The 13,411-nt window shown below is 36.3% G+C and overlaps 1 protein-coding gene across 5 annotated transcripts; it reads left to right on the top strand.

Moving 5' to 3' along the window:
* Positions 1–462: 462 nt before the first annotated feature.
* On the top strand, positions 463–13,411 carry LOC114157624 (high affinity immunoglobulin gamma Fc receptor I-like). 5 transcript variants are annotated; one of them, XM_028038735.1, is made up of 10 exons: positions 463–571; positions 1,738–1,788; positions 4,596–4,631; positions 4,782–5,057; positions 5,137–5,382; positions 5,464–5,625; positions 5,773–5,850; positions 9,205–9,297; positions 9,725–9,790; positions 13,141–13,411. In XM_028038735.1, the coding sequence occupies exons 2-10, from the start codon at positions 1,755–1,757 to the stop codon at positions 13,203–13,205; spliced, it is 1,056 nt and encodes a 351-aa protein (XP_027894536.1). In that variant the 5' UTR covers positions 463–571; positions 1,738–1,754; the 3' UTR covers positions 13,206–13,411. The 5 variants fall into 5 exon arrangements, with proteins under 5 accessions (XP_027894536.1, XP_027894537.1, XP_027894535.1 ...); XM_028038736.1 differs by lacking the exon at positions 4,596–4,631; XM_028038734.1 differs by lacking the exons at positions 463–571; positions 1,738–1,788 and having other exon boundaries at positions 2,867–4,631; positions 13,147–13,411.

The raw sequence follows: 13,411 nt of genomic DNA, 5'->3' as shown, positions 1-13,411 counted from the left end.
TATGATTTCTGATGATTAGATAGAAAAAATAAGTAGAATTAAAGCAAAGTTTGCATGAGACAAAAACAACCAGATTGATTTTATTGAAGTTTTAATTTACTGTTGGGCCTTGATGTCACTTGAGTGATTAATTTTAAAGATAACTTTATTTATTGTTACTGTTAAACTAAAATCTCCAGCATGAAGTGGGATGAGCTCAGGTTTCTCTTGACAATAAGCAATTAAATTTTAGAGATCACAGTTTGGTTTAAATCTTACACTTTCCATAGGATCCACAAGTTTAGCAAGTTAGTGGATCCTAACTTACCAAAAACATTTACCAAAATGTTTCAGCCAAAAATATGTTTCTGTTTTCTCATCAGTTTTTGCTGCTCTTGTTAAAAACAGATATTGAAACATTGGTGTGTCTCCAGGAACGCAAAGCGCAGTGGGTGTTTTTTAGGGGTTAGGAGGAAGAGGAAGAGCTAAAGTAGAGAACAGAACAGAAGTTATGCAGCAAACTGACGGCTGCTGACGGCACTTTGTGTCACCAGGAGGCTCAGACAACAAGGACAGAGCTGCTGCACACGATGAGTAAGTAAAGATCTCTGTGCAGCTAGTGGCTGTTTATATGTTGGATGTTTAGTTTTAGTGCTGAATAAATAAACAAATAAATAAATACATAAATAAATAAGAGTAAGGTTTTTAGGCTTTTCTGGGAGACGATCTGTGGTACAATTATTATTATTATTATTATTATTATTATTATTATTATTATTATTATTATTAAAGAACCTTTACAAATTGTAACATTTCAGAGTCTGTGAATAAAAATGATTTTGTTTTCACGTCTCTGCATGAAGACAGGAAACGGTCTAATTATGTAAGGTTTGATGTAAATTGTGGTGCAAATCTCTCATTTTACTGATTTATTAAATTCAAATTTCCAAGTTTATGCTGCAATTTGAAAATATGCATGAAGATGAATATCAATTCCCCTGCTAAATCATTTTGTGCACAGTGTATGAGAGGTTTATGCAAATGAAAAAAACAAACTATTATGGCTAAAATGATCAATTAAAATAGGTTAAACATATTTAAATTTAATCCCATTAGAACTTTGTGTAAAATCCCAAACATAATCTTATAATCTGTGTAATGTTCCAGCCTCTTCAATAAGGCAAAGAGACAAACTACAAATGATCAGCCAGTTTTATGGATTTATACGTTTCAAGTTTCTCATTTGTATAAATCAGTTTTAAACCCATCATTTATTTGATCAGGTTTTCTGTCCCAGTTTAAAACCTTTTCATGGATTTTTTGATGCTTATTTTTTTTTTCTTGCTGTTCTTTACAATTTATGTGGTAAAATTACTGATGTGGCATTTTTAGCTTTGAAAGCCTGTAAAGAATAAAAACAGGAGAAATGGATTTTATCAGGATTGCATAATGTAACAGAGTTTATTATTAATTTGTGGGTCTGAAACTGAAACAATATTTTTATTGTGTTTTTCTCCCATCTTACTTGTAGCTGGTGGTAAACTTGCTAGTGTGCTGCAGAACATGGTGACTAGTTTTTCCATTATTAGTGGGTTGATTTTGTTCATGTTGCTTCTAATCCTCTCAGTAAATTTTGCTGGGAAACATTTGTTACGTTTTCTGCCAGCCTGAAGGCGACAGTCGATTTGTTGAAAGCTAATCTGTAGATTTGAATCTTTGTTTTCTGACAAAGTCTCGTCATTTTATCTTGTCTTTGCAGTTAATCATTAGATGAAATGATGAACGGAGAACCTCTACATCGTCTGCTCTGTAAGGTTTCACACATTCTTTTTGTCTATTTTAATATTCAAATGGTTTTCAGCTTCATGGAGAATGATAATAGCAGAAATGTTCATGCAGCCCAAGTTTGAGCTCAAACTGTGTAGAAGAAGTTAGTCAGAGGAAATGTGTGAGTCTAAAAATCCCCAATCATGCTTCAACTGAGACTCATGATAAATTCAGCCACTGCATTTGGTTAAACAGAAATCTACAACCTGATTCAAGTAATAATGTTCCTGATGATTATGTAGAATATAAATCAGTGGTTCTTAACCTTTTTTGAGGAACCGAACCCATCAGTTTCATATGCGCCTTCACCGAACCCTTCGTTAGTGATAAATAAAATACTTTTTTTTTCCAAATTCAAGACATACTGTAGGTACATGTTTTTTTGCTGGTGCACAAAATGAGCCGTGCATGAACGTCACTTTGCTCAAAGAACAAAACCATGAACTCACAGCAAGTTACAGTGTTACTTTATTCTGGCCCCCAAAAATATTTCGGCCCCATAAAAGAATTTCAGCCCACAAAAATATTTTTTTACTATTTTACTAATTAAAAATAAATTTGGATTTTTTCACAGAATAAAATTTTTTTTAATAACTTAATTTTTTTTATTTTAAATTTAATTTGTTTTCTGTCGTTTTGAATCCACAAAATACTTTTTTGGGGCCAGAATAAAGTTTTGCACAAATGACATACCTGCAAATCAGTGAGACTCCTGCTGTTGTCTTTGGGAGACCATTTCAGAGAGGCGTGGCTTCAGAGAGGCGTGGCTTCAGAGAGGCGTGGCTTCACCTTGGCAGGTGCATCTTCAGAGCAAAGTTTGTTCATTTTCTGCTTTTTTGCTCGTCATATTTAGTATGGATTAAAATATTAAGAAAGAAACCACGCGACGTACAACTACGACAGCCGCTGATACTGCGCCCACTAAATTCCCCTCAGCCCTGATTGGCCGAGCAATGTAACATGATCCTCTGCAGCCAGTGATGGCCAAGCGGGGCGGGGCATCACGACTTTACACAGGTGTGTCTTTACCTCCGTGGCAGAGGCTCCGCCGAACCCCTGAGACCGACTCACCGAACCCCTGGGGTTCGACCGAACCCAGGTTAAGAACCACTGGAATAGAATCTTTATTTATATATAAATTATTCATACTCATCACTTATGAGTAAATACTTATTTACTCATACTTCACTAAGCATAAAGACAAGCAGACAAACCACTTTTTACCTGAAATGCTGCAGAACTTCAGCTGTTTTTTGGACTCATTAGTTTTCATGGCTCATTGTTATTTTATGGTTAACTGTCATGATGTGTGGTTTAGTGTGAACCTAAATGCAGCAGGCAGACAGAATGAGTTGATGATTTAATAAATGAAAAAACAACTTACAAAAATACAGGAACAAAATGCAAACAAGCTTTAGGAGCAGAAGAGAAGAGAGCTGACATGACTGACAAGACAAAGCGGTGAGACAGAGAGGCTTCAATACTGGGGAAGGTAACGAGCAAAACCAGGCGCTGAACTGATGAACATAATGGATGCAAGAGAGAGCAGCTGATCCAGAGGCAGCAGAGGGTGGAGAGAAGAGCTGGGAGGGAGAAGACAAGAAAACACTAAGAACAAAGAAAACTATTGGCAAAGACATGAGAGGAAACTATAAAAGAAACAAGGCTGATCTAAAACTAACAGGAACTCAGGAACAGAGTTGTGGTTCTGGAGACCGGTCTTGGTTTTGGACCATTTCTCGATGCTCTCGGTTTGGTCTCGGTCTCAGGCGCCGACACTGAAGAATAACTAGACCTGGAGTAAAAATAAGAAATGAACAGAAGAACTACAAGGGGCTGAAATAAAATAAAATAAAAACAAGACAAATCTAACAAAAATAAACAATATTAATGAAACTAATATGAGCAACAAGGGTTAAACAAAAGTGAACTAGAAATTAAAACTAAGACTAAAGAACAGAAATAAAAAAACTGAATTTTTACAGTAACACTGTACAGCTACTGGCAAAACTGATTAAATATTTTTTATTTTTACCTAAACTTGGGCTAAAATCATAAATGGTCTGTAATTTTATAGAGCTTCATCCAGTCCAGAGTAACTCAGAGCTTCACTGTATAGCAGCTCTGAACTGTTGGTTCAATGGTTTCTAACCACAGCTGTGACAGAGGAGAGGCTGCCAGGAACAGCAACCCACTGCTTTCACCACAAACCCACCAGATACACTTCATTCACTCACCTGTGTGGAAAGTTTCATTATTTCATGTAACTGAAAATGTTGCATGGACACATAAATATGAAGATGTTTGTTTCAGCTCAGTGATACAGTTGAAGACAATGCAGCTCCTGACCTGAAATGATCAGATTTCTATTAGAAATATCATTTTATTATTTACTGCTGGACTGATTACAGTTACATCTTATTGGTAGAAACTGAGGAGGAGATAAATGTTTTCACTAAAAGGTTATTTGTTTTGCTCACTCCTCACATGGACTCTCATCTTTGGTTGCAGCAAAGATTGAAATGTTTAAAATCTTTTGTTTTTTGGGCGCTGCGTTGTAGAGGGTGGAGGCGTTTCCTTCAGTCAGGCTTCACCCACAGTTACATTTTACACATGTAAAATAAAAACACTTGGAAAGTATAACTCCACAAGATCCTCAAAGTCAACTGTGCAATTCAATATCAGAATCAATTTACTTGTTACATAATGACCAGCCCCATAAAGACGTGTTCATATATTCCTAATAATGCCCATAAAAATATGTTCCCTGTGTTTTAACATCGTTGTAGTTTTGATCTTTCTGCTGGGCTTCACAACAAAACAAGGTCAGTAAATTAAAATCAGTTCTTTATTGTAAGAACTATTTATTTTTAGAATCAATGGATAATGTAGTAAAATATCTCATAACAATCATATCATTTTGTCACTGGGATTTTTCTGACTGTAAAATAATCATCAGCACTTTCTGCCTTCAGTCTCTCCAGTTCGTCTGACTGTGAGTCCCAGCAGATCTCAGTTCTTTATCAGAGAATCAGTGACTCTGATCTGTGAGGATGGAAACAGACCTGATGGATGGACTGTGAGGAGAAACACAAGCAGAGGAACCAGGACGCGATGTGAAGTATGGGGGAAATTAAATGGTTCTACCTGTAACATGAACTACCTCGTCCCATTAGATACTGGTCTGTACTGGTGTGAGTCCATGTCTGGATCCTCCAGCAGCAGCAGCAGCATCCAGCTCTCTGTCTCTGGTAAGATCAGACTGTGGAGTTAGTGTTGCTGAAGCTGTGTGGAAATGGATGAAATGCTGTAGTTTGTCTCTGTGTTGAGGTGGATCAGTGATCCTGCAGAGTCCTGTCCTCCCTGTGATGGAGGGAGATGACGTCACTCTGAGCTGCAGAGCAAAGAATCCAACCCACAACCTCCCAGCTGCTTTCTATAAAGATGGCTCCTTCATTGGTGATGGACCATCAGGTCACATGACCCTCCTCCATGTTTCCAGCACTGATGAAGGCCTCTATAAATGTAATGTCAAAGGTCATGGAGAGTCTCCATCCAGCAGGATCTCTGTCAAAGGTCAGAGGTCAGCAGCTTCTCTGTCTGCTTCAACCTTCATCAGGAGACAAGAAATAAATTATTACCTTTGATTCATTTCAGAGAGAATCTCCTCCACTCCTCCTTCTTCCTCCTCTCCTCCTCCTCCTCCTCCATCTCTTCCCACCATCTCAGTCGTTGTTTCCATTTTTATCTTTCTGGTTTTGCTCTCATTAATTCTTCTGGTTCTTCTGGTGAGACGATGTTTCTGCAGGAAACCTGAAGGTGAGCCTTAATAATGTTTTCATTTATTTCAACAGGTTTACAATTTGTGATATTTATGTTTTGCATGTTTTGCTTGTTCAAAAACTCCAGCCAGGTTTAATGAAAGTTTCTCTGATGAGTTTTGATGTTTGTTCTGTTTTATTTCAGATGAAGCAAAAGATGAAAAGGAAATCACCTACAGTGACCTGAAAACCTTCAGAAATCAGCCAATCAGAAGCAGCCGAGGTAAAACCTCACATCCTGTAGCTGTTAAAGTTCAAACTTATTATTTCTCAGACAAAATCAAACATGGTTTCCATTTTCTGCTGCAGAGTAAAAATCTTTATCTGTTCAACTGATCATTCATAAACACAAGAGATAAATTTATTACGAAGAGAAATTTATTATTCTGCATAAAGAAGGTTTTTGATTTAGTCTCTGCTTCATTGATCTAATCAGAAATCAATCAGAAACACTTTGATTTTGATTCAGCTGAATTTTGTCTGTATTTTACATTTTTTCTTTATCATCAGATTATATTAATTCAGTAAAACTGTTGTCTGTTTTCTCTGCAGATTAACTTCTGCTGTGTAATAATTTTCTTCACCATTTCCAGCTAATAGGTCAAGTTTTTTCAGAATTTGACAGTACAAATATTTACACTGTAAAATTCTGGCAACCACAGCAGCTGGTATTTTAATATAAATTAGAGACTTTTTTCATTTCCAGTGCAGGTTTGACTCTTCAGTTAGATGGTTTTGGTAGCTGTTCACTGTTCCTCTGGGCGTTTCTGCAGTCTGTGGCTATTAATGCTAACAGTTAGCAGGCTAACAGCTAACATGCTAACATGCTAACAGCTCTGTGGTCGTCCAGCTTCCTGTTATTGAAGGAAACATTCAGGTTTTTATAATCCACTGCAGATCTTTCATTTTAAAAAGTTAACTGTGATGTTTTCTGTGTTTACAAGAACTTTTAACAGAGTGAATTTATTTTGAAGATGTTTTAAAACAGTAAATGTTATGACTAATTATTTTATTTACATATTTTTTTGTTTTCCTTTAAATCTATTTCCCTCATGTTCCCTGTTCTGACCTTTGAATCATAACTTTAATTTTCCTCATCCTGAATATTTTATTAAGTAAAATCCTGTTCAGTGTTTTATTGTTCCTTTTTAAAATATTAATTTTCTCAGTTGCTTTGATCCATTTATCAAATCAATTTATACAACAAAACAGAATAAATGACCTGCAGAATCCAGTTTCTTTCTCTAAATCATTAATTCATCCTCAAAGTTAAACATCTGTATTAATAAACATGTCAGTTCATCAGAATAATAAATTCTTGTTTCACTGAGTTTAGACCAAATAGTCACATTAAACTGATTCTGGAGGAAAGTTCTGATGTAAACTATGGATAAAGTTTAGATAACTTGTATTATAAATTGTAATTATGGGAGATGAACAGCAAGAGACTGGAGAAGATGAACATTTATGATTTTATTGATTTGTTGACAGAAAGGAAAAGACAGAACTGCAGAGAACAAATGGAAAAAATTGATTGATGGAAACTAGAATCATGTCTAGAAGAATCATAAATTCATCTGACATTTCCTCTATTCTTCCTCCTAACTCCTCCTCTTCCTCCTCCTCTTCCTCCTAACTCTTCTTCTTCCTCCTAACTCTTCCTCTTCCTCCTCCTCTTCCTCTGTTGACTCGTCCAAATCTTCGTCCTTCATCATCAGAAATGTAACATCATGTTGGACAGATTTAGAATAAAAACTAATAGAAATGTATTAAAATATGTTTGGCATATTATGACAACCTGTTCAAACATTGATCATGTTGAGACTCATATTAATAACATTTATGCTTCAATGTTGTGGAGGTTGAAACTTTCAGCAGAGACCCTACAATCCATTTTAATCAACATGATGAAATCAAAAGTAAATATAGAAAACAGACATTTTCCATTCAGTCTGATGGTGTCTAGTGAACAAAGACTCTCAGGGTCTATTTGTGTCTCGTTAACATTTATTTAACAGAAGTGAGCAGCTCTGTGGTTTCTGATTATTACAAACATTTATACATTTACATGTTTAACATTAATTAATAACAAGAGTGTAAAAAAAACTGTTAAAATGTGAGTCTAGATTATTTCTCTGAAATAATGATTCAACCAAGTTCTTTTAATTTAATGTCTAAAGATCCACTTTTATCTGCAGTAATATTATTTATTGCAGTAATATTATTTATTGCAGTAATATTATTTATTGCAGTAATATTATTTATTGCAATAATATTATTTATTGCAGTAATGTTATTTATTGCAGTAATATTATTTATTGCAGTAATATTATTTATTGCAATAATATTATTTATTGCAATAATATTATTTATTGCAGTAATATTATTTATTGCAGTAATATTATTTATTGCAATAATATTATTTATTGCAGTAATATTATTTATTGCAATAATATTATTTATTGCAATAATATTATTTATTGCAATAATGTTATTTATTGCAGTAATATTATTTATTGCAGTAATGTTATTTATTGCAGTAATATTATTTATTGCAATAATATTATTTATTGCAATAATATTATTTATTGCAATAATATTATTTATTGCAGTAATATTATTTATTGCAATAATGTTATTTATTGCAATAATGTTATTTATTGCAGTAATATTATGTATTGCAATAATATTGTTTATTGCAATAATATTATTTATTGCAATAATATGTTTATTGCAATAATATTGTTTATTGCAATAATATTATGTATTGCAGTAATATTATTTATTGCAGTAATATTATTTATTGCAATAATGTTATTTATTGCAATAATGTTATTTATTGCAGTAATATTATTTATTGCAGTAATGTTATTTATTGCAGTAATATTATTTATTGCAATAATGTTATTTATTGCAGTAATATTATGTATTGCAATAATATTGTTTATTGCAGTAATATTATTTATTGCAATAATATGTTTATTGCAATAATATTGTTTATTGCAATAATATTATGTATTGCAGTAATATTATTTATTGCAGTAATATTATTTATTGCAGTAATGTTATTTATTGCAGTAATATTATTTATTGCAGTAATATTATTTATTGCAATAATATTATTTATCTGCAGTAATATTATTTATTGCAATAATATTATTTATTGCAGTATTATTATTTATTGCAGTAATATTATGTATTGCAGTAATATTATTTATTGCAGTATTATTATTTATTGCAATAATATTATTTATCTGCAGTAATATTATTTATTGCAGTAATGTTATTTATTGCAGTATTATTATTTATTGCAGTAATATTATTTATTGCAATAATATTATTTATCTGCAGTAATATTATTTATTGCAGTAATGTTATTTATTGCAGTAATATTATTTATTGCAGTATTGTTATTTATTGCAGTAATATTATTTATTGCAATAATGTTATTTATTGCAGTAATATTATTTATTGCAGTAATATTATTTATTGCAATAATGTTATTTATCTGCAGTAATATTATTTATTGCAGTAATGTTATTTATTGCAGTAATATTATTTATATAATGTTTTCCAGATCCAGCTCTGGTTTACTCTGCAGTGAGAACTGGAGACATTGAATATGGACAGATAAACATCAGAGAAACTGGAAACCAGCAGAGGAGCAGAGGTAGAGTCCAGACTCTGGTTTTATTGTTCAGTTATAGTTTAATATTTTAGTTTTAATGTCTTTATAGAGTTTTAATAGTAACTTTTTAGCTCCTCTCTAACAACGTTGGACTCTTAAACCACCAAACTTCCTGCTGCTGTTTTTTAGTCAAGTTTCTCAAGCAGCAAACATCCTGAGTTCACCACAGGAAACTTCTGACGGTTTTATAAATAAAACCTGCGTGGGTCCAAACTGAACCGACTCGGTGCGGTTCTGAAGGTGTCAGTGTGTTTCTGTGACTCAAAGCTCTGCTTGTGTGTTTCAGAGGAAGTGAGCAGCTCTGTGGTTTATACATTCATATGTTGGACAATAACAGCAGAACCATTAAAAAGCTTTTCTATCATAAAACATCTGAACCCTAACAGAACCTCTAACATCTGTTGTTCAGAGATGGATCCGGGTCCAGTTTACTCTGCAGTGAGGACAGCAGGCATCAGACCCAACAGAACCAGAGGTACCGACTCTCCTCCACTAAACTTTACTGGTTTTAACCTGCAGACTGGAAACACTGGAAACAACATGTCTGATGAAATGGTGACCTGAGGAAGAGGAGGAGGAGGATCTTCATCTCATCACTTCCTGTTGAAATTTTTTAACTTCAGGAAAAACTGGAGGAAAACAGACAGAAAGAAAATCAGGAGAATAAAGAATCAAATCAAATTCAACTTTACTGTCACAAGTACAAAACAATGAAATGCAGTTTGCTTCCATCCAGCAAGAGAAGAAAAATATATTTATACAAATGTAAGTTTTTCATAAACAGGAGTAGATTATAGAGTATTTACAATAGTGACTAATAGCTCAGTGCAGGTAGTTAGTGGTTTATCAGTCTGTGTGTTGTTGGGTAGGAGATTACAGCCATCATATGTTCAGACGTCAGGAGTTCAGCAGTGAGACGCTGTGGGGAGGAAACTGTTCCTGTTCCAGTCCGTAGCTCCTGTAGCGCCTCCCAGAGGCCAGTAGGGGGAAGAGTCTCTGTGCTGGGAGTCTGACGACTTTCCCAGCTCTTTTCAGACGCCACTTCCTGTAGATGTTCTCTGAGACAGGAAGTGATGCGCTGGCAGCTTCCACCTCCCTCTGCTCCGCCTCCCGGTCCGAGGCGGAGCAGCTCCGGTACCAGCTGGTCAGGATCCTCTCAGTGGTGCAGCGGTAAAACTTCACCAGGAGTCTGAGGACAGATGGTTCTTCATCAGGGTCTGAGGAAGAAGAGGTTCTGGTTCTCAGGAAGAAGAGGTTCTGGTTCTCAGGACGAAGAGGTTCTGGTTCTCAGGAAGAAGAGGTTCTGGTTCTCAGGAAGAAGAGGTTCTGGTTCTTAGGAAGAAGAGGTTCTGGGTCTCAGGAAGAAGAGGTTCTGGTTCTCAGGAAGAAGAGGTTCTGGTTCTCAGGACGAAGAGGTTCTGGTTCTCAGGAAGAAGAGGTTCTGGTTCTCAGGACGAAGAGGTTCTGGTTCTCAGGAAGAAGAGGTTCTGGTTCTCAGGAAGAAGAGGTTCTGGGTCTCAGGAAGAAGAGGTTCTGGGTCTCAGGAAGAAGAGGTTCTGGTTCTCAGGAAGAAGAGGTTCTGGTTCTTAGGAAGAAGAGGTTCTGGGTCTCAGGAAGAAGAGGTTCTGGTTCTTAGGAAGAAGAGGTTCTGGTTCTCAGGAAGAAGAGGTTCTGGTTCTTAGGAAGAAGAGGTTCTGGGTCTCAGGAAGAAGAGGTTCTGGGTCTCAGGAAGAAGAGGTTCTGCTGAGCCTTCCAGACCGACTTGGACCAGCAGGTCGTCCAGGTCGGATCCTCAGAGATTTGGACGCCCAGGAACTGGAAGCTGCTCACACGCTGCTCCACCGTCCCCCTGATGTGAATGTGGGTCAGCGGTTCTCCTGAAGTCCACCATGAGCTCCTTGGTCTTCCCAGCATTGAGCAGCAGGTTGTTGGTGTGACGCCACTGACCTTCCAGCTCCTCCCTGTAGGCGGCGCTGTTTCTGATGAGGCCTCACTGCGGCGGCGTCTGAGAACTTGATGATGGGATTGGAACCATCAACTGGTCTGCAGTCATGGGTGAGAAGGGAGCAGAGGAAAGGCCTCATCACAGCCTTGTGGTTCCCTGGTGATTATGGTGATGGTAGATGAGCAGCAGTTATCCAGCCGGACATGTTGGGGTGGACTGGTCAGACTGGTCAGACTGGTCAAACTGGTCAGACTGGTCAGACTGGTCAGGATGTCCAGTAACCAGCTGCACATGAGGGGACAGATTCCTAAGTCCACCAGTTTTGTGAAGAGTTTTGATAACTGTGTTGAAGCTGAACTGAAGTCTATGAACAGCTTGTTATTGTCCAAGTGTGAGGACAGAGTGCGTCGCTATGGAGACTGGAGAGGCGGTGTGTGAACTGGTCGGGGTCCATGGTGGGTCCAGGGTGGGTCCATAGTGGGTCCAGGTCCATGGTGGGTCCAGGGTGGGTCCATGGTGGGTCCAGGGTGGGTCCAGGTCCAGGGTGGGTCCAGGTCCAGGGTGGGGTCCAGGTCCAGGGTGGGGTCTAGGGTTTGAGCTGTACCAGGACAAGCCGCTCCAAGTTCTTGGTGATAGTCGGGGTGAGGGTTAGCAGGTTCTGGTCACTGAGACTTGATGGGTTGGAGGTTTTGGGCGTCGGGACGATGGACGTGGTTTTGAACAGGTTGGTACCAAAACACATGCAGCCGCCGTAGCAAATCATTCAGAGGAGCTGGATTCACAGGAAAAATCTAATCTGGGAAACATTTGAAGTTTCTGCTGCTAAATGTTCATATTTCAGACTCCAGTAAAAAAACACAGTTAATTTATCAGCAACTGATGATTTTTTAAGATTCAGGAAAAACGTCGACATGATAGAAGAGAAACTAAAATGTTTATCTGGGATCATTGGAGGCAGGAAAATGTGAAACATCCTGATTTTCTTCCTCTGTCACTTTATAGCAGGAGATTAATAAACCATAGAGACATAAAAACATCTGGCAGTAATAAAAATACCTGACCTGAGAACCGAGCCCTGAGGTTCTCCATCTGGAACCCTGGAGGGACAAGAAGATTAATAATTTAATCCTATAAACTGTAATCTGATCAGATCTGAACCAGTTCAGTGCTGCTCCATGAATCCCTGCAGCAAGTTATAGAATCTGATCAAATATGGCAGAAGATGGAAATCATTTGATTTGAGTTGATCAACATTAATCAATATAAAATATCTATAAGTTTATTAATCTAGTCTGTCTCTGGCAGAATGATGGAGTTAAAATAATCTTAAATCCCTTTCAGGATTAAATCTAGTATCTATAAAATGATTTCTGATGATATTCCAGATTAGCATCATGTCACCACTCACCTCAGACTGCTGCCCATTAGAAAAACATCATGATGATGATGATGATGATGATGATGATGGTGATGATGGTGATGGTGATGATGATGGTTATTGGTGATGATGATGATGATGGTGATGATGATGATGGTTATTGGTGATGATGGTGATGATGATGATGATGATGATGATGATGATGACGATGGTGATGATGATGATGATGATGATGATGGTTATTGGTGATGATCAATACAACATGGCTGCAGATTCTCTATAGAAACAATAATGGAGTTTTTTACATTTTATTGTTTTTATATCGTTTATAGATCTGCTATCGATCGATCAGTTTTCCTATCAATACCTTTTCATATTTAGCATTAAAACCTGGAGATAATTTTACCATTAATATTTTATAAATGTAACATTAATAAAAGAACATTATGAATATATTCAGAAGGAAGCTGTTGGTACAAATCTGCTTTATTTTTGTTTCCAGAACCAGAACCAGAACCAGAACCAGACGTGGTTTACTCTGCAGTCAGACCGGCTGATGGTCCATAACGGATCATCAACATCACGTCTGTTTGCTCTGTCAAGTATTTCTATAAGAGAGGAATATTAATGTATTATTATTATTAAAACATATTGTAACTTTATAGTAATTTCATAAACAAACAGCTAAGAGACAAAAACATTTAAATTTGTTTTGACATGTTTTATTTTCTTATGGTTCATAAATATAATTACTAATAAAACTGAAAGATTGA

This window comes from Xiphophorus couchianus, chromosome 14 (assembly GCF_001444195.1).
Source record: "Xiphophorus couchianus chromosome 14, X_couchianus-1.0, whole genome shotgun sequence".
In the NCBI taxonomy this organism is placed as follows: Eukaryota; Metazoa; Chordata; class Actinopteri; order Cyprinodontiformes; family Poeciliidae; genus Xiphophorus; species Xiphophorus couchianus.
The sequence above is the reverse complement of the archived record's forward strand: the minus strand, read 5'-3'. Positions and strand labels throughout refer to the sequence as shown.